The sequence below is a fragment of the Orycteropus afer genome, unplaced genomic scaffold (genome assembly GCF_000298275.1).
Source record: "Orycteropus afer afer isolate SDZICR_OR568_19922 unplaced genomic scaffold, OryAfe1.0 scaffold00083, whole genome shotgun sequence".
Lineage (NCBI taxonomy): Eukaryota > Metazoa > Chordata > Mammalia > Tubulidentata > Orycteropodidae > Orycteropus > Orycteropus afer.
This window is the reverse complement of record NW_006921670.1, coordinates 83,838-101,157: the sequence shown is the minus strand read 5'-3', so window position 1 is coordinate 101,157 and position 17,320 is coordinate 83,838. Positions and strand designations below refer to the sequence as shown.

Below are 17,320 nucleotides of genomic sequence, written 5' to 3'. Positions count from 1 at the left end.
GGGTCCCAGAACACGGACATATACTGAGCCCCTGTTGCATGCAGACACATGTGTGTCATTTAATGCTTTCACCACAGCATGCTGGGGTAGATGCTCCGACAGGTGAAGTCTTTTGCTCAAGGTCACCTGCTAGTGAAGGTCAGAGTCAGGGTCTCAAGCCCCAGATCTGCCTGACTCCAGACTCTTCACTGTGTTACTGCTGAACCCGTGACCTTGCCAGGATTTCCTGACCAGCTCAAGAAAGACGCAGCCCGCCATCACACAGAGAAAAAGAGGCTCCGTTTTGGCATTGTCCTCTCTTCCAGGTCGAAAATGGATGCTCATCTTTTTAATGACTTTTCTCATTTGAAAATAAAAGGGTCACACAGAGAAGTGACTGACAACAGTAGCTGAAATCAAAGTGGAGAAGTTAATGGACCTCCAGATCTCTCTTTTCCAGAGGGCCAGGGGGCAGCGCTGCATAACGAAAATCATTCTAGCTGTTCCTCTGCGTGGCTGTGTCATCTTGGCCAAAGCACTTCTCTGGTTTCCTCACAGATAAACTGGGAAGACTTTTCGTTTCTGAAGTTAGCTTTAAACAAACAAATGACCGAATAAAAAGGGGGAGCTTCTCTCTTTCCCTTTTTAATTCACCTCTCCACTATGGGGCTAACTTACTGAGCCGCTAAACCCTGGACAGATATGGCTTCATTGGATCCTCACAGCAATCCTATGGGTTTACAGCTGAGGTGTCTGAGGCCCAGAGAGCTTAGGACACTTGCCCTGGGTCACACAGCCGGAAGCACCAGAGCTGGGAGGTAGACGCAGGTAATCTGACTTCCAGGGCTTTGCTCTTAGCCCCGTGCTATGCTGTCCTCCACCCAGCCCTTCTCTGCACCCACAGCCTCGGGTGTTTGTTTCATTGGATTCTAGGATTCTAGCCACTGCCTGAGCAGGTGATTCCTGAATTCCAGCCTGCTTCTCGCTCTGCAGCCTCTTCTCAAGGCCTCAGGGACATCTCTTGGCAGTTTCCGGAGACCAGAAGGCGTCAGCCTAGTGGACCAGCCCCTGCCGTCTTCTGTCTCCTGAGCCAAATTCTTATTTTCCACACCATCCCCACCACACCCACTCCCCTCACTGACTGTGTTCTTCCTTTCACCCCTCTCAGGCCAGCTGTTTAAATTGAGTTAGTCGTCTGTCATTTCTCTCACATAAGCAGTTACTGAGGAACCTGATAGTCAATTCACTGTGTCCTCATCCAACAGACATTTATTGAGCCCGTACTGTGTGTGAGTCACCATTGCAAGATACAGTGAGCCTCCAAGGATGAGCAAGCCCAGGCTCAAACCAAGGAAGCACTAAGATGTACATAATAAGTTGCAATGCAGCCAACACGAATCGAATGCTCTCAGTCGGCCCAGTACCGGGAGAACCTAAAGGCCCAGCTGCTAATTGCCCAGCTAAACAGAGAACACAACACTTGGAGTTTGATTATATTCTGTTTATTCAGCAAACACCTCAGTAGTGCTTACTATGTGCCAAGTACAGTGGTTAAGTGCTCGGCTGCTAACCGAAAGGTTGATGGTTCAAACCCACCAGCTGCTCAATGGGAGAAAGATGTGGCAGTCTGCTTCTGTAAAGATTACAGCCTTGGGAACCCGAGGGAGCAATTCTCCTCTGTCCTATGGGGTCGCTTGGAGCTGGAATCGACTTGACAGCCACCGAATACAAATTGACGATTAAATCTTCATCAGTCTGTGAGGTCGGTACAGGCAGACCTCAGAGAGGCTGTGGGTTCACCTCCAGAGCACCACAGAAAAGCAAAAAGCACAATAAAGCAATCAGACAAATTTTGTGGCTTCCCGGCGCATTTCCATTTGGTTTTCAACATACATTCCGGTATGTTTACACTATATTGTCTATTAAGTATGCAATAGCATTATGGAAAGCTTTGAAATCTTGTGAGAATTACCAGAATGAGACACAGACACAAAGTGAGCACGTGCTATTGGAAAAACGGTGCTGCTAGTCTTGTTAGATGCAGGGTTGCCACAAACCTTCACATTGTTAAAAAAAAAAGACTGTGGAGTGCAATAAAGTGAAGCACAATAAAATGAGATATGCTTGTACTATTACTATCCCCATTTTACAGATGTGGCAACTGAGAGGTGAAGTAACTTACTTAAGTCACACAGCTAGTAAGTGGTAGAGCTGGAACCTGGCTCAAGTCTGGGCCCTTGAGTGCTATGATATGTGGTCTCTCGGTGTATACTTGGGGTGCTAACTCCTCTCCCTGTAGGAATGCTCTGACATCAAATGCCACACTAGCTGCAGGGCGTCCCATTAGCCACACAGGGGAAGGCAGAGATGAAATAAGGAGAGAGGACCTTCAGAGGCTGCAGGACAGACACTGAGCTTTGTGGCAGAGAGTGAGCAGGATTTGGACTTGGAAGGAGCTGCCTCGAAGAATCTTCAGGGATCGGGGGAATGGGAACGGAGCACCTGGGTTTTGAACAAGGGGTGGTTGGAGAGAGAGTTGGGAGGTGGGCTTTTGACTGGGGCGGGGCAAACAAGGGAATGTTGATGGGTTTTGTGGGAGAGCCTGGCAGGGGGAAGGTACTGTTTCCTGAAGGCACTGGGGTGGAGGGGGGGACCTGGTGGTAGAGCAGAGAGAGGGACGTCTTCTCAGTCAAGGAAACAGGAAATGTATTAGGCGTTTCAACAGACAAAGTCTAGCATGTGGAATTGGTCCAGCAGGTGTCAGAGCACTGGAAAAGCAGGAAGGAAACCATGAGATGGCGTGGAAGCGGGATTGTCAGAAACATGGAGAAGGGCCCATAGAGCCAAGATCCAGGGCTCTGAGGGGGTGCTGCCTGCCAGTGCTGGTACCTCAGAACCTGGAGTGGGAGGCCACCACAAGCCACAGATCCCTGGGACCCATTTCCCTCTGGCAGAGAGCTCAGCCCCGTGTTCAAGGCAAAACACAACCAAACCAAATCCGTTTGAGGGTCTGCATTTTGAGGCCACTCCTGGGACCAAGTACTGCATAAGCCAGGGTCCAGGCAAGCAACAGAAGCTACACTAAGTATCTCAGAAGTGAGAATTGACTACAGGGTGTTAATTCAGCGGGTGTTGGAGGCCTGGAGACTCCGAAGGGGACGGGACGTGAGATGCACAGTGACTGCAGGAATAGACCTCACCTCAGGACTGAGGGCACAGAGGGAAGGGGAGCTGTCAAAACTAGAAGCTCAGAGGAGGGCCGTGCAGGGCTGAGCCCCAGAGCTCTGAGAGGGGCACTGCCTACGTTATCTTCTCGGCTTCCCTTTGTTGCTGTGGGGCCCATAAGTCAGTACCTTGAAACAAAAGGCTTATGTCACAGTTCTCAGTCTGAGATCTGGACTTTTCAGAAGCCTGTTGGGAGCAGTTGCATCTGGAGTTGCTCCCAGTCTCCCATCACAGACAGTCCTGGAAACTCTCCATAACCAAATCCAAACCCACTGCCATCGAGTCCATCCTGACTCAGAGCAACCTCTGTGGGGTTTCCAAGCCTGTAAATCTTTACGGAAGCAGACTGCCTCATCCTTCTTCCACAGAGCAGCTGGTGGGTTTGAACCATGGACCTTTTTCTTGGCAGCCAAATGCTTTAACCACTGAGGCAGCCGAGCTCCGTAGGAAGGTCTCCATGGCCTCTCCACCTGGGTGCCGACGGTTCGGCCTTCTTTGGATGCAGTCTTTTCCGGGTTGAGCGTCTTCCACTGACACACTCCATCAACCGGCCCCCGATGCGCACCTGTTTCCTCTCCCAGCCTCTTGGTCCTCAGCACGATAGCCTGCCTCCACCTGGCATCCTGGTACAAGCTCCAGTTTCATAGTGGCATCAACACTTCCTTCCCTTGCCTTCTCAGCAGTCTGCCACTCTGTTCACTTTTCAGTTTGGACTTTTCCCACCTGTAATGCTCTGTGGATGCCAATCACTTGACTGCTCGTGGCCTATATCCTGGCATGTTAACTCCTCCAGGTCTGAGTGAGCTGGTTGGGTTTTGCTTTTCCATGGACAGGCACCTTCCCACCATCTCATTTGTCCCTTCCCTACCACCTGCCTAAGGTGAGTATCATTAACCTCATGTGATGGGTGGTTATGTTCTGGGTCCCTTCTTTTGGGTAAAGGATTAGCCTTGCAGAAATAGGACTCTGGCTGTCGTGGTTGGCCGCACAGTCGCGTGCCCTGCCAGCGACCTCACAGCACGTTCCGTGACAGCCAAGTCCGCTTGCTGTGGACATTCACCGTGGTGACTGGGTCCTAGACTGGCGTTCTCCAGCAGGAGGGTCTCAAGGCTGATGAGCACTGAAGTCCTGTCCTCTTCTCCTTTGACCCCACAGGAGACCCGACGGTGGGCAAGACTGCCCTGGCTCAGATCTTCCGCAGTGACGGAGCTCATTTCCAGAAGAGCTACACCCTGGTGAGGTGTGGGGCTGCGGGCCCAGCCACAGCTCACAGAAATGGGATCAGGGCTCCTTGAAGCCCTAAGAGGCCCAACGTGAGGCTGGGAGGCTGCAGGAATGGCCCCGTGTGAAGGTCGCTCTCACAAGCTGTGCAGGGGCTGTCTGCAGGGTACACTGACTGGTACCTGACACTTGGTCACCGTGTGGGGCTGCTCCCCTGGCAGGGGGCACGAGATGAAGGGGTGCTCTGTGACTTCTGGAGTCTGAGCCACTTTTCATTAGAAGAGGGCAGAATGCAAATACTTAGGCTGGGGGTAACCGCGACAGCTCAGTGTTCCTCATGCCCTCCTATCCGCACCCCCTTGGGGCCCTCTGATGGCCACACTCTTGATTTTCCTTGGCAGACAACCGGGGTGGATTTGGTGGTGAAGACAGTGCCAGTTCCCGACACGGGCGACAGTGTGGTAAGTGGTGCCTATCACCTGTGGGAACACGGTACGACTTCAGCTGGGCCCCAGGGGCCCCTTGTTCCCCATCATCCTCCCTATGAGAGGCAGCACGAGGACTCGCCCAGATGAGTCTCAGCCTTTGGGAGCCAAATCACGGGACACAGGAGCGATGTAGGGAGGGGCATAAGGGAGACGAGCCAGCATGGGGGCCTTGCCCTCACGGAACTGGTTGTCTGGCATCAAGGGTCTTCACTGGGCCCCTCAGTGGAGTGTGGGAACTCTTGAAATTGATTTGCAAGGTGTGTGTGGTTTGTGCTTTCCTGGTTTACAGCTTTCACTAGATTCTTAAAGAGGCCCGATCAAGACAAGTACCCTGATGGCACAAGAAGGGTTAAGACGAGGGCAAGGATGACCGGTTGCCAAGCAGGTCACGATGCTGATGCTCAGGCAGTGTGCGCTGGGGCTCTGAGGGTCAGGGGCCAGCGAGGGCCATCCTGGGCCGGGGGCAGCCCAGGGGTGAGATTAGGGAAGATTAGTGACCTCCACGGGGGTGGCAAGGCCTGGACGGGGCAGGGCGGATCATCCACGCCCTCTGTCAGGCCACCCCTCCACCGACCTGGAGCGATGGCAGACTGCCCTACTTTAACTGCCTTCCTGGGCCTGCTCGCTGACCTCCTTAAGAAGAATGGTTTTAAGATTTGAAAATCAATTTAGTTAACAAAGTGCCAAATGACCTTCTGGAAACCAGAGCACTTGTCAGCCTGTTTAGCATTCTGTTCGGCCAGGTGGGAAGGCAGCCTGTGCCTGGTATTTTTGCACTCGGGGTTAGGAGAGGTGAGACGCCTCAGACGGCGCTGGGGTATGTGGGAGACTGTTGCTGCCTCTCAGAGACCTTGAGCTCATCCCTTCCCCTTCGTGTTTCTCATGCCTGGGGAAAGGGAGAGGATGTTGTGAAAATGCACACGTGTGCGTGCACAGGCATGTGCGCACGTGTCTGTACACATTGTGTGTGTGCACATGTGAGTGTGTGTGCGTGCCTATGCATGTGCATGCACGTGTGTGTGTGTACACGTGTACATGGCCATGGGCGTGTGTGTCTACAGTGAGCTGAGAGTGATATGATTTCTTTTTGTCTTTTTTTAAGTCTCAGTTAATATTTATGGTATGGGAAGCATCACTTTTTGGTGTACTCACAAGTACATATATCACAAAACATGGGCCATGTCAACATGTTTACTTGTGTAATTCAGCAACTTTAATCATGTCCATCCTGTCATGTGACCATCGCCACCAACCGTTCCGAGTTTTTCTGTCACCTGCAACCTGCCTTTCTGGTTCTAGGAGCTCTTCATTTTTGACTCTGCCGGCAAGGAGCTGTTTTCTGAAATGCTGGATAAATTGGCAAGTAGTGTGCAGTCCTCTTCCTGACTACCCCCCCACCTCCCGCCGTCAAAGTGGCCCGTTACACTCACAGAAACGCCCCTGTTCTGCAGCCGTCTGGAGAGCTGCCGCGGCAGGATTCTTTAAGGGGCGCTCCTCCCAGCCTTGGGCCTGGTGGCCACTTGGCCCCCCCGGCTCTGGAATGGCCAGGTTCCAAATGTGCCAGAAGCTGTGTGGCTCAGGCCATGTGCCCCCTCCCAGTCTGGAGCTGCCCTTCTTCTCAACAGCCCCAGTGGTGCTCCTCCAGCCACCTTCTCAGCCTCCTGGCCCAGTACCAAGTGTCTCTTCCCTCTCCGTTGTTGTTGTTGTTATGTGCCGAGTCGGACCCAACTCATAGCGGCCCCTCCTTGGGTTTCCGAGGCAGTACCACTACGGAAGTAGATTGCCCCATCTTCCTTCCGAGAAGTGGCTGGTGGGTTTGAACCTCCAGCCTTCTGGTTAGCAGTCAAGTGCCTTAGGCATTACACTACCAGAGCTCCTCCTCCCTCTCCAGGTGTGCCCTAAACCAAAGCGCCAAGCCAGTGCTGTCAACACCAGCTCATGGCGCCCCCGTGTGGGTCAGAGTGGAACTGTGCACCATAGGGTTTGCAATGGCTGAGTTTTTAAATCACCAGGCCTTTCTTCCAAGACTCCTCTGTGTGGACTTGAACCTCCAACCTTATGGTTAGCAGCTGAGCAACTAACCGTTTGTGCCACCCAGGGACTCCTTGGAGTACTCGAGAGGCCCCATAATAAGGCTCACTTCTCTGACCACCCCTTCGGTTGAGGGTACCTGGGCTTCCATAGGGGCATCCCACCAGAACTTACTCTGGGAAATGCTCATGTGCTACCCAGGGTGCATCATGTCCTTGCCCCTCCCACCGCACTGCCATTCAGGACCCAATGTGCTGTCCCTTGCAAGGACACGGTTTGGCTAACCTGGCCAGTAAGCTCGAGTTCTCCAGGGCCCTCCCTCCCGCTCCAAGAACAGTTCATTGAAACTCTTTTCTGCACTTTATCGTTGTCTCATTGAGAGAACTAGCTCTCATGGTGGTCATCCCACATAGGGCTGGCCTTCATGTGTGGGTTCATGGTGCTTACAAAGTGCCTCTTGTGTGCATACCTGGCAGAAGGGGGCAGATGTGTTGGGCAGTGAGGGCCATCACTGCCCGTCAGCTCACACCTGCCTCCACCAGCCCTGACTCTGGACATTCCAGCTCTGTCCTGGTCCCAGACATATCCTGGGCCCCCTCACCAAGGCAGGAGAGGGGCGGCTTCCTGGCTTTAAATCTCACTGACATGTCTCCTGTGTGCAGCAGGTGAGTTCAGTGTGGCTCTAGAGAGAGCTGGGAAATTAGACTATGGTGGGAAGAAGGTGTGAGGTGTGGGGTTGAACCCCAGCTCCTCTGCTCTGAGCTCCTCTGAGAGCCAGTGTAACCTCAGAGGGTAGGGAAGAACCCCTCTGAAGCCAATCCTGGGGTGGACTTCAAGGGATAGCTGGAAGAAAGGGGATCCTGGGAAGTTACTAAAAAGCAATAAAGCCAAACCTATTGTCATCAAGTCGATTCTGACTCACGGTGATCCTAGCTGACATCCTTGTGGCTGTGATCTGTACAGAAGCAGTTTGCTGGGCCTTTCTTCTGCAGAGTAACTGGGTGGGTTTGAACCACCGACCTTTCAGTTAGCAGCCAATTACAAGGCTGCCTGGGAGGTTACTGGTGCCCCAGAAATAAGCCAGGCGTTAAGGTGCAGGACGGGGCTGCACCAGTCCACCTCCCAGGGGCAGGCAGAACGAGCCAGGACTCGGAACAGCCCCGGAGAGCATAGCCCTGGGGTCGTCGGGAGACTGAGCCCCGTCCAGCCTGGTCTGGTCTGGTTTGGGGCAGGACCTCAGAGACCCTGCAGGAGAGGCGTGTGGTGCGGTTTGCATTGGGAAAGTCCAGCCCTTATTACAAAGGATGTAAAGAGGCTCCCAGCAATGGAGGGGCAAAAGGAGGAACGGAGAACCTCAGGCCTGCAAACCAGAGAAGCGCATGCACATGGCCCCACAGTAGGCTCTCAGCAAAAACGAGTGCAGGATGGATGCATGAAACCAGGGGCCGTGGAAGAAGAGCCCAGGTCCTACCCTTTTCTGGGTTCGGTTTGACTGACAGCACGCAGGTTAGTTCCCTGTCTGTGCTCAGTTGCTTCAGCCGTGAAGTTGGGCTCTTCAGCAGCAAAGTGGCGGGGTCTCACAGCAGACGTGACTGCACCACTCCCCCACCACTGAGCAGGGCCCCCTTCACACCTCTGGGTGAATTGTTCACACCTGTGAGTGGGTGACTCATGTCCCCTTTACGGTGTCAGTGAGTAAGGACAAGTGCTCTGTCAAAAGAAAAGGAGATTTATTGAGGGTTCAAAACAGTTTGAACCAGAAGCATGTCTGATCTCACAAAGTGAAGTTGAACTCTCCAAAATGGTGGCATAACAGGCATATTTGTGAGGTGAAATCAAGAACTAAAGGTATAGCATTCTGATTGGAAATTGCAAGATCAGGGAAGCTGGAGGCGGGACAACTTGAAGTGGGGGGCACTTTACAGTCATTGGTTGGCAACACAAATACGGGCTACTTGGATTGATTACTATAGATACATGACTAAGGGGTGTTTGACAGGGTGGTTGTTTGCTCTGGTGGTGTAGTGCCTAAGGCATTTGACTGCTAACCAGAAGGTTGGCAGTATGAACCTACCAGATACTCCATGGAAGGAAGACTGGGCACTCTACTTCCATAGAGATTTACTGCCTCAGAAACCCAAAGGGGGTCGCTATGAGTCAGAATTGACTTGATGGCAGTGAGTTTGGTTTTGGTTAGTTAGTGCCACTCTAACAGAAAAGACCATAGGTGGGCGGCTTTGACAGACAAGGATTTATTCTCTTACAGTTTAAGAGGCTAGAAGTCCACAGTGCCAGCTCTGGGGGCTGGGTGAAGGCCCCTAAACCTTGGGCTTCAGCTCTGCCTCTTGCTCCCAGCCTACCGAAGCTGGAGGCTTCTCTTAACTCAAGACAGCTGCTGGCTGCTGAGGCTGACAAACCCAAGATTGACAAGTAAAATGGCACAGTCCCAAAATTATCAAGCAGCATGGCAGGCCACTAGTTCAAGTCCTTTAACAGTCCCAAGATCAGCAGACAACACAACAGGCTGTTGAGATGAAGACTCGGCCAAATGTGGGATTCAGATATACCAAAAGCTAGAGCTTTTCTCAAAGCTGCTGCTTATATACTAGAAGCAGACCACATCCCTAAGGCAGCTACTCAGCTGCTCACAGTAGATTCCACCGTGGAGCTGACCACCAGTTTCATCATGGGAAATAAGTTCATCCAGCTGCCCAGCCACTCAAAACTAGGCCCAGCCAAGTTGACATATAACCTTAACCACCACAGTGGTCATAAGGTAATTATCTAAAAATATTTCCTGAGGGCTGCTGAGGGAATTTCTGGTGGGAGTATTTATCAAGACCCAACCCTAGGAATACTCTTTGCATATCTTTAGTTTAATCTTTAGTTGGAACTCTGGTGGCGTAGTGCCTAAGGCACTTGACTGCTAACCATAAGGCTGGTGGTTCAAACCCACCAGCCATTCCTTGGAAGGAAGGTTGACCAATCTACTTCCGTAGTGATAATGCCTCAGAAACCCAAGGAGGGGTCACTATGAGTCAGGTCTGACTCAAGGGCACATAACAACAACAACAGTTTAACCACAAAGAAAAAATTCATTTCCTTTGTTATGGACCTAAGTCAGGGCCCCCGGTTGGTGGTTGGTGGTTGGTCATTCTCATGGGAATCAAGTGCCTCGGTTCTGGAACTCTCACACAGCAGTTTCTCATTTTCCTTGGCCCATGTCCCCCTTCCTCTGGAAGGCAAAATTGTCTTTCTACCTAGAAGTCACTGTCACTGACACACGCTCATCCTGTCCCTCTGCACAGTGGGAGAGTCCGAACGCCTTGTGTCTCGTCTATGACGTGACCAGTGAGCAGTCCTTCAACAACTGCAGCAAGTGGCTGGAGAAGGTGCGGTCCCTGGCCCCAGGCAGCTCCCTCCCAGGTAGGTGTTGTAGACCCCGGGGCTTTCCAGCTGCACCTCTGCCTTCCAGAGCAAGAGGTCATGCGGAGGGCACTGTGGGTGCAGACTGCGGCCCCCCAGGCTTTGAGTACGGTGGACTGGGTGGTGTCCTAGCTTAGTGTCTTAGCAACCACGCAGACCTCAGTGAGTCGCTCCCTCTCGTCTTGGAGTCTGTAAAATGGGGTCATGCCACCCACCTAGCAGGGTCAGGGGAGTCTGAAGACCGTGAGGGGGTGCTGCCATCAAATGAGTTGTTCCTTCAGGAAAACGGCCAGGGGAAGAATTCCCCATTTTCTCCTGTATGTGGGGGACAAGTAAACATTCAAGCCCTGTGGTGGCTTCTGAATGCTTTAAATCAGTTCATTTCTCACCCCCGTGCGAGATCAACAAATTCTTCTCATTACAGACCAGGGAGAGCAATCTCCTGAGACAGGTGGAAAAATTAGCTGCAGCCAATACAGCTGGGAGCAGAAGGAAATTACCTCTGAGTCCCTGGCTCGCAGCACAGGCCCCAGATTAGTATTAACGGCTGTTTTTAAAGTTTGCTCTATTTGCTAAGAATTACCCCAAACGCTCAAGTCAAACAGGCCCCCGCCCTCCCTGAGCTTGTGGCCTTAAGGAAGCGAGGCATACATGAAGTCTGGGGAAAGGCTGAGCAGCACTAGTTGGCGTGTGACAGGCTCAGCCCTCGTGATCTGTCTGTGGCCCTCAGGGGCCAGCATGACAGCCTGTCATGTGATGCGCCGGGCTAGGGTCCCTGCTCCTGTCTCTCTCCCCCCACGCTCCCACCCAGACGGCCACAGTTAAATGTGATATTCTCAGTTGTTTCTTTTGAGTAGGTGTTTTAGTGGGGAATAAAACCGACCTGGCGGGCAGACGAGCGGTGGAGTCGGCGCAGGCGCGGGCCTGGGCGCTGGGCCAAGGCCTGGAATGTTTTGAAACATCCGTGGTAAGTAGCTGCGCTCACTCGGGTGCCAGGTCTGGAGTGGGCCGCTGCTGGAAGCAGCCTCTCACCTGACCCCGCGTGCTCCTCCGCCATGTGCGTCATCTCATTTGGAGCCTTGTTTGTGTTCTCAGCCCAAGACAGTCTCCCAATACAGCAAGAGCCACTCACACATTACAATACAATGGATCACTCAGCCAGCCTGGGGCAGGTTGTGTCTCAGTAAGAAATGTGAGTGTATTGTGCTCAGTGACGTTACAGGCCCCAGAGTGACCGTTGGCTCACTGGGTTCTACATTAACCCTGGGAACCAGGAGTTGGCCCTATGATCCACATCTCAGGGTTGAGGTGGTCACAGGACTCATCCACAGGCACGTGGCTAGTGAAGGGCAGGGCCAGGCCTAGGACCCACGTGTTCTAATTCCCACCAGGGCTCCTTGTCCCCAGCTGGCTGCTGCCCTCCAGGGCAGTTAGCTGGCCACCTCATTAAGGGCAGAAAGCAGAGATTTAGGACTGAAAAAGGGAAAAAAAAAGAGGTTGCTGTCAAGTCAGTTCCAACCCATGTCTGTTGGAAGAGAACTGCCCTCTGTTGGGTTTGCAATGGCTGACTTTTTTGGAGGTCGATCACCCGTCTTTTCTTCCAAGGCGTCTCTGGGTGAACTCAAACCACCCACCTTTCAGTTAGCAGCCCAGCACTTAACCGTCTGTGCCCAGGGACACACGGATCGTGAGGTTTGGCCGCCCAGCACCGTGGCACCTCCTTGCTGTGTTTGGGAGTCATAAAGTCCCAGCCTCCCTGTGGCCAGGGTGCAGAAGTGGGGCCCAGGTACCACCCATCGGGATGTGTTCCTGGGAGGCTGTGCTGTGGAGGGGAGTCAGGTGAAGGCTCGCCCCTGCAGGGGCAGCAGGGCTTAGCCTCGCCAAGGGGAGTTAGGTGCTGGCTGCTGCTCTCCTTGCTCGGTGGTCAGGGTGACCTGCCAGGCTTGTCCCGCTGGGACTGCTGTGGCTGTAACTTGGCCCTGGCTCCTGAGTCTGTGGCCTCCAGACCTGGCTCTTGGTCCTCTAGAAGTCAGCTGGCTAATGACTTCAACTCTAAGTCAGCTGTCGTGGCTTCTGCTGTGGTGGCATCTACGAAGCAGACTGATGCTGCGGTTCAGGGACTTACATGGAGGTGAAGGAGTCCACGGGTGGCGTAGCAATGAAGCACTCAACTACGAGCCGAAAGCTTGGTGGTTTGAACCCACCCTAGGTGCCTCAGAAGCCAGTCCCAGTGACCTGCTTCTGAAAGGCCACAGTCTTAAAAAACAAGGGTGTCGTCATGAATCGGGATTGACTCAGTGGCAACTAACAACAACAGCCTGGGTGTGAACCTTTGAAGTGCCCCCCAAAGCAGTGTGCTTCTGTGAGAGGAGTGTGGGGGTTAAAAGCAGGCACTCTGACCTCCAGTGGTGAGTAGCAGGACTAATCTTTGTGACCTCAAAATGGGCATAAACCAAGCCAAACCCACTGCCATCAAGTTAATTCCAACTCCCAGTGACCACCACTGGCTTTCTGAGGTGGTAAATCTTTACAGAAATAGATTGCCCCATCTTTCGCAGAACAGCTGGTGGGTTTGCACCACCAACCTTCTAAGAGCTCCTTTAAAATGGGCATTAAAAAAAAAAAAAAAAACTCACTGCCATTGAGTCGATTCCAACTCATAGTGACCCCCTTTGGGTTTCCAAGGTGGTAAATCTTTACAGAAGTAGATTGCCCAGTCTTCCTTCCATGGAGTAGCTGGTGGGTTTGAACCTCCAACCTTCTGGTTAGCAGTCAAATACCTTAGGCACTATGCCATCAGAGCTCCTTTCAAAATGAGCATAGGAGACAATAAATGTTAGCTTTCTTTTAAGTAGAAATGCCCCCTAAGTAATCTTGTTTATACTGTTATTCCTTATTAAATCCTTATATTCATAGGTTGTGTGAAGATAAATGCCACGGTAGCCTCTGGCCCAATTATCACCGATGCTGTATTAATGAAGTTCAAATTAGTGAGCTTTTCCCCTATAGAGGGCTCCTTATCATTCATGCAGTGGGGCAGTAAGTGTCCCTCCAACCCACAGTAAACGATATTTCAGTGCTGCCTCTACCTCCGTGCAGCTGGAGAAATTGTCCCCTCACCCCAGTGGCCTATGTTTGCCGGCCCTCAGGATGGAACTCAAGAATTAAAACCCTGGCCCATCAGTCAGCACAAGCAACACGGCCAGCGTGTCAGCCCCATTGAGGGGTTGCTGTGCCATTGACACGGGTCATTGTAACTTATGCTCCATGAAGTACTGGGTATTGACTGTGCGAGTTAACTAGTCCCTCCTGAGCTGATGCTCACAGAAGCCCCACTGGCAGCTTGGTTAAGAAAGCTGTAATTAAAAAGGAAGTATAACTAAATGCTGCTTGAGACACAGCCAAGTCTTGGTGCCAAGCCCATCTCCTCTCTCCCTACTCAGCACAGCAGCGTCGGCTTGCTGGCCTGGAAGAGAAGGCTGCATCGGCCTCTGACTTTGGAACCCCTCACTATTTGGGCATAAATTGGAGAAAAAAAATTTGTAAACAGTTAAAATTAATAAAATATTACTTTATTATTTACTAAAACAGGGAGGCGAGGGGGAGGGAACCGACACTGAGCTCCCAGTCCTCCCCAGGTGTCTTGCATACGTTATCTGTTATGTCTTCCTAAGGGCTCTGTGAGGCAGCTCTTCCGGTGACCAGCAGGCTCCGAGGGGTTATGTCACCTTCCTGGGTTGCACAGCTAATGGGGGGTTAGAACCGGGGCTGGAAGCAGGCCTGCCTAGCTTCAAATACGGGGCCTTCTAGAAAGAGGGCTCTGGAGGGATGAGGGGGCAGCTCCGGCCTCTCACAGAGCTCCATGGAGGCTAAGGACAGAAGCCTTGGCCAGGCTAAACTCTGGCCGGTGACTGCCTCAGGATACCTCCCCTGAGCAAACCCCCTCTAACCCACCAAACCAAACCCACTGCCATGGAGTCAGTTGTGACTCACAGCGACCCACTCTAGAGGTTTCCAGGACATGCAAGAGAAAGTCCTTTAAGAAAGGATGCTGTGATAGGCACGCCATGTGACTGCATCTAGAAAATGGTCCCGTTGGCCCGTGCTATTTCAGGAGCATGCCGTGAGGGACGCTGAGGCTTGCCTGCAGTGAATTCCTTACTTTTCAGTTTGTGGTTTCCCAGGATGTCGCTTTCGACAGCTTTAGGATTAGAAATCTGTGTATCCCACTGCAGCCTTCATTCGGCCCTTTACCGTGCTTTGAACTGAAGGAGCGTGTTACTGTTGAACGTTGGCATTGCTTAGGCCGTGCTCTGAGCAAACCCAAGTGCCTGGCACAGGGGACAGTAACTTCCTTTATGTCTGGCTGAGAGTGACAGCCTCACCCTGGGCAGCCTGAACTCATGCAGACACTTGTCGCAGCTGTAAGCTGACCCTTCACTCCTCGAACACACGCTTAGCATTGCCTCATCTGTTTCTCCTCTTGGTCAGTTGGACTCCTTTGTCTTGGGGTCTCCTTTGCTAGAAAGCTCGGGTAATTTTCTCCCTGGGAACAGGTTTCCTTTCACACGTTTGCCCTCCCGGCTGGCAGAATGGGAAGGCGGCTCTTCTCAAATGAGGGGTTCTGGGTTCTAGGCTGGGCACTCCCCCTTCATCCCGGGGCCCCAGGTTGTTCCATTGTTAGTTGCCTGCAGTCATGTTGATTCGTACTCGTGATGACCTCATGTGCGCAGAGTGGAATGACTCCATAGGGTTTCCAAGACTGGGACCTTTCAGAAGCAGGTCGGCAAACGGGTTCCAACTTCCGGCCTTTCAGCTGGTAATCGAGGGCCTAACCATCAGCATCACCCAGGGACTCCGACCCCAGGTCACCCTTCTGTCACACTCCCCAGTAGGGAGTCTTCTGTGCTGATGGGGACGTCTCTGTCTCCGGCCCAGTCTGCACTTCCACAGCTGCCGTGCGTCTTTCCAAACAGCTCCTTTTACAGTCAGCTTGAGCTGCTGTCTTGAAAGTAGTGCACGCTTTCCTCTGCCGACGTATTTCTTAAAACATTTAAATACATGCACGGACATGCACGTGCACACGCACGCGAAGAGCCGAGCGCAGCTGTGGGACTGAGAGCTGCTGCCTTTTTCCCCCTGAGCCTGTCCTTCCCCCCCTGCAGGGCTCCTCCTCTCCCACCCCTCAGACAACACCCAGGGCTGGTTCCACAACTTGTCTGGCCTCTCAGATAATCGAAGGTCCTTGGGGCACCTTTCATCATGAAGTATTTATTGTTTTGGTTATTAAAATGCCTGGCCCCAGGTAACTGTCAAAATTCCAAGCTTGAATTGAAGTCAGAGTAACCAGAGCTGCCTAGCTGTGGAAAAGCAAGGCCAGTGGGGCAGGCCTTTGTGCTTCCAGGCTACCCTTTCCCCCAGCTCGTTAAAGCATTGCAGCTACTAACCAAAAGGTCAGTGGTTCGAACTCAGTAGTAGCCACTCCACAGGGAAAGATGAAGCAGTCTGCTTCCGTAAAGATGTATAGCCTTGGAAACCCAGTGGGGCTGTCTACTCTGTCTTAAAGGGTTGCTATGAGTCAGAATCAACTCAATGGCAGTGGGTCTTATAACCTGAGGAGAGGGGAAGGATGCGGGGTGGGGGTACACTGTCATTGCAGTGATCAACTTTGGCTTCTCTGGAGTTATGGGGTGTCCTCGGAGATGTCCCCCATCAGTAGATCTCTCCCACCTGCAGTTTCCCTGACGTTGGAGGCCCCTCCTCCCTCCTCGGGCCTCAGCTCACCCCTCCCACAGCCTGGTTCCTGGCAGTCCTTCCTGTGCGGCCCCTTCGCCCTGCTGGTGGCTGATCTCTGAATCCCTTTAAGTGAGCCCCAAGCTGGCACTCGTGCTTGGCCAGCTACTGGGACAGACAGACGGGCAGTGCAGGCCGCCTGTAGCAGCCCTCGCCTGGCTGCCCTCCAGCTGCTTCCCAGCCTCAGCTGCCTCTGGGCTCCTCAGACCTCAGGCTCTCTCTCGAACCCTCCCACTGAGCTCACAGTGAGGGAGAGGCAGGCAAGACGCCCTCACACTGAACCGCACAACTACCTTCTCTCTGATCTCTTTACCCACCCACGGCCCTTTATGCCCCTGAGGTTGGGAGGTGGATCTCACTCTTGTCTGGCCCTCCCTCCACAGTGTGGGGGCCCCTGTTATATTGCTTTGGCTTTTGCAGCCTCAGTGAAAACTAAGCGAGAGTGAAATGTTAACAGCCTGCTGTCCATCTCGCGAGAGTGTGCAAGTATAGGTCCTGCAGAAACAGACTGAAGTTCCGATCCCAGCTCCACCATTTACAGGGTGGGTGGCTTTCTACAAGTCACCGTGATCTCTCCCTACCTCAGTTACCTTCTTGTGTAATGGGCATGATGATGGTCACTACCTTCCAGTGGTACAAAGGTGAAATGGGGCAAATCGTGTGTCGTCCTGGTAAGCATTGGTGAGGGCTAGCTTTCTTTGCTGGGGATGGAAATAACCCACTTCTTAAACTTCTCTCTTCAGAAGGAGATGGAGAACTACGAAGCCCCTTTCCACTGTCTGGCCAAGCAGTTCCTGCACCTGTACCGGGAGAAGGTGGACGCTTTCCACTCCCTGCTGTGAAGGTGTTGGACGGTGCAGCGGGGACCTCACAAGCTGGCAGGGGCGCCGTCTCCTTGGAAGATGAGAGAAGATGGAGTTGCCTCTGCACTTCAGTGTATCCCGACAGCTTTAAATAAAACGCAGGAGCAGCAGCTCCTTCTGTTCTTGGCCGGGGTGGCTCTGTCTGGTTCCATCTTACACTTTGGTGGCTGGAGGCCAGCTGGTTCCAGGACACCCCTGGAGCCAGGCTCGGAACACTTTGTGGTGGGCGGGCCCGGGGTGGCTGCATGGGCTGGGCTTCCTGAAGGGCTGGGGCTGGCTGGGGCCTTCCACGGA

At 52.8% G+C, this 17,320-nt stretch overlaps 1 protein-coding gene across 1 annotated transcript in view; it reads left to right on the top strand.

Annotated features, from left to right (window-relative positions):
• Positions 1 to 17,005, top strand: part of IFT27 (intraflagellar transport 27) — an 18,483-nt gene extending 1,478 nt beyond the window's left edge. Inside the window, exons 2-7 of the mRNA XM_007941622.2 lie at positions 4,360 to 4,439; positions 4,827 to 4,886; positions 6,213 to 6,272; positions 10,253 to 10,370; positions 11,228 to 11,337; positions 16,907 to 17,005. Of these exons, the coding sequence (XP_007939813.1) occupies positions 4,360 to 4,439; positions 4,827 to 4,886; positions 6,213 to 6,272; positions 10,253 to 10,370; positions 11,228 to 11,337; positions 16,907 to 17,005 (527 nt within the window). The remainder of the gene's footprint in view (positions 1 to 4,359; positions 4,440 to 4,826; positions 4,887 to 6,212; positions 6,273 to 10,252; positions 10,371 to 11,227; positions 11,338 to 16,906) is intronic.
• Positions 17,006 to 17,320: the final 315 nt, after the last annotated feature.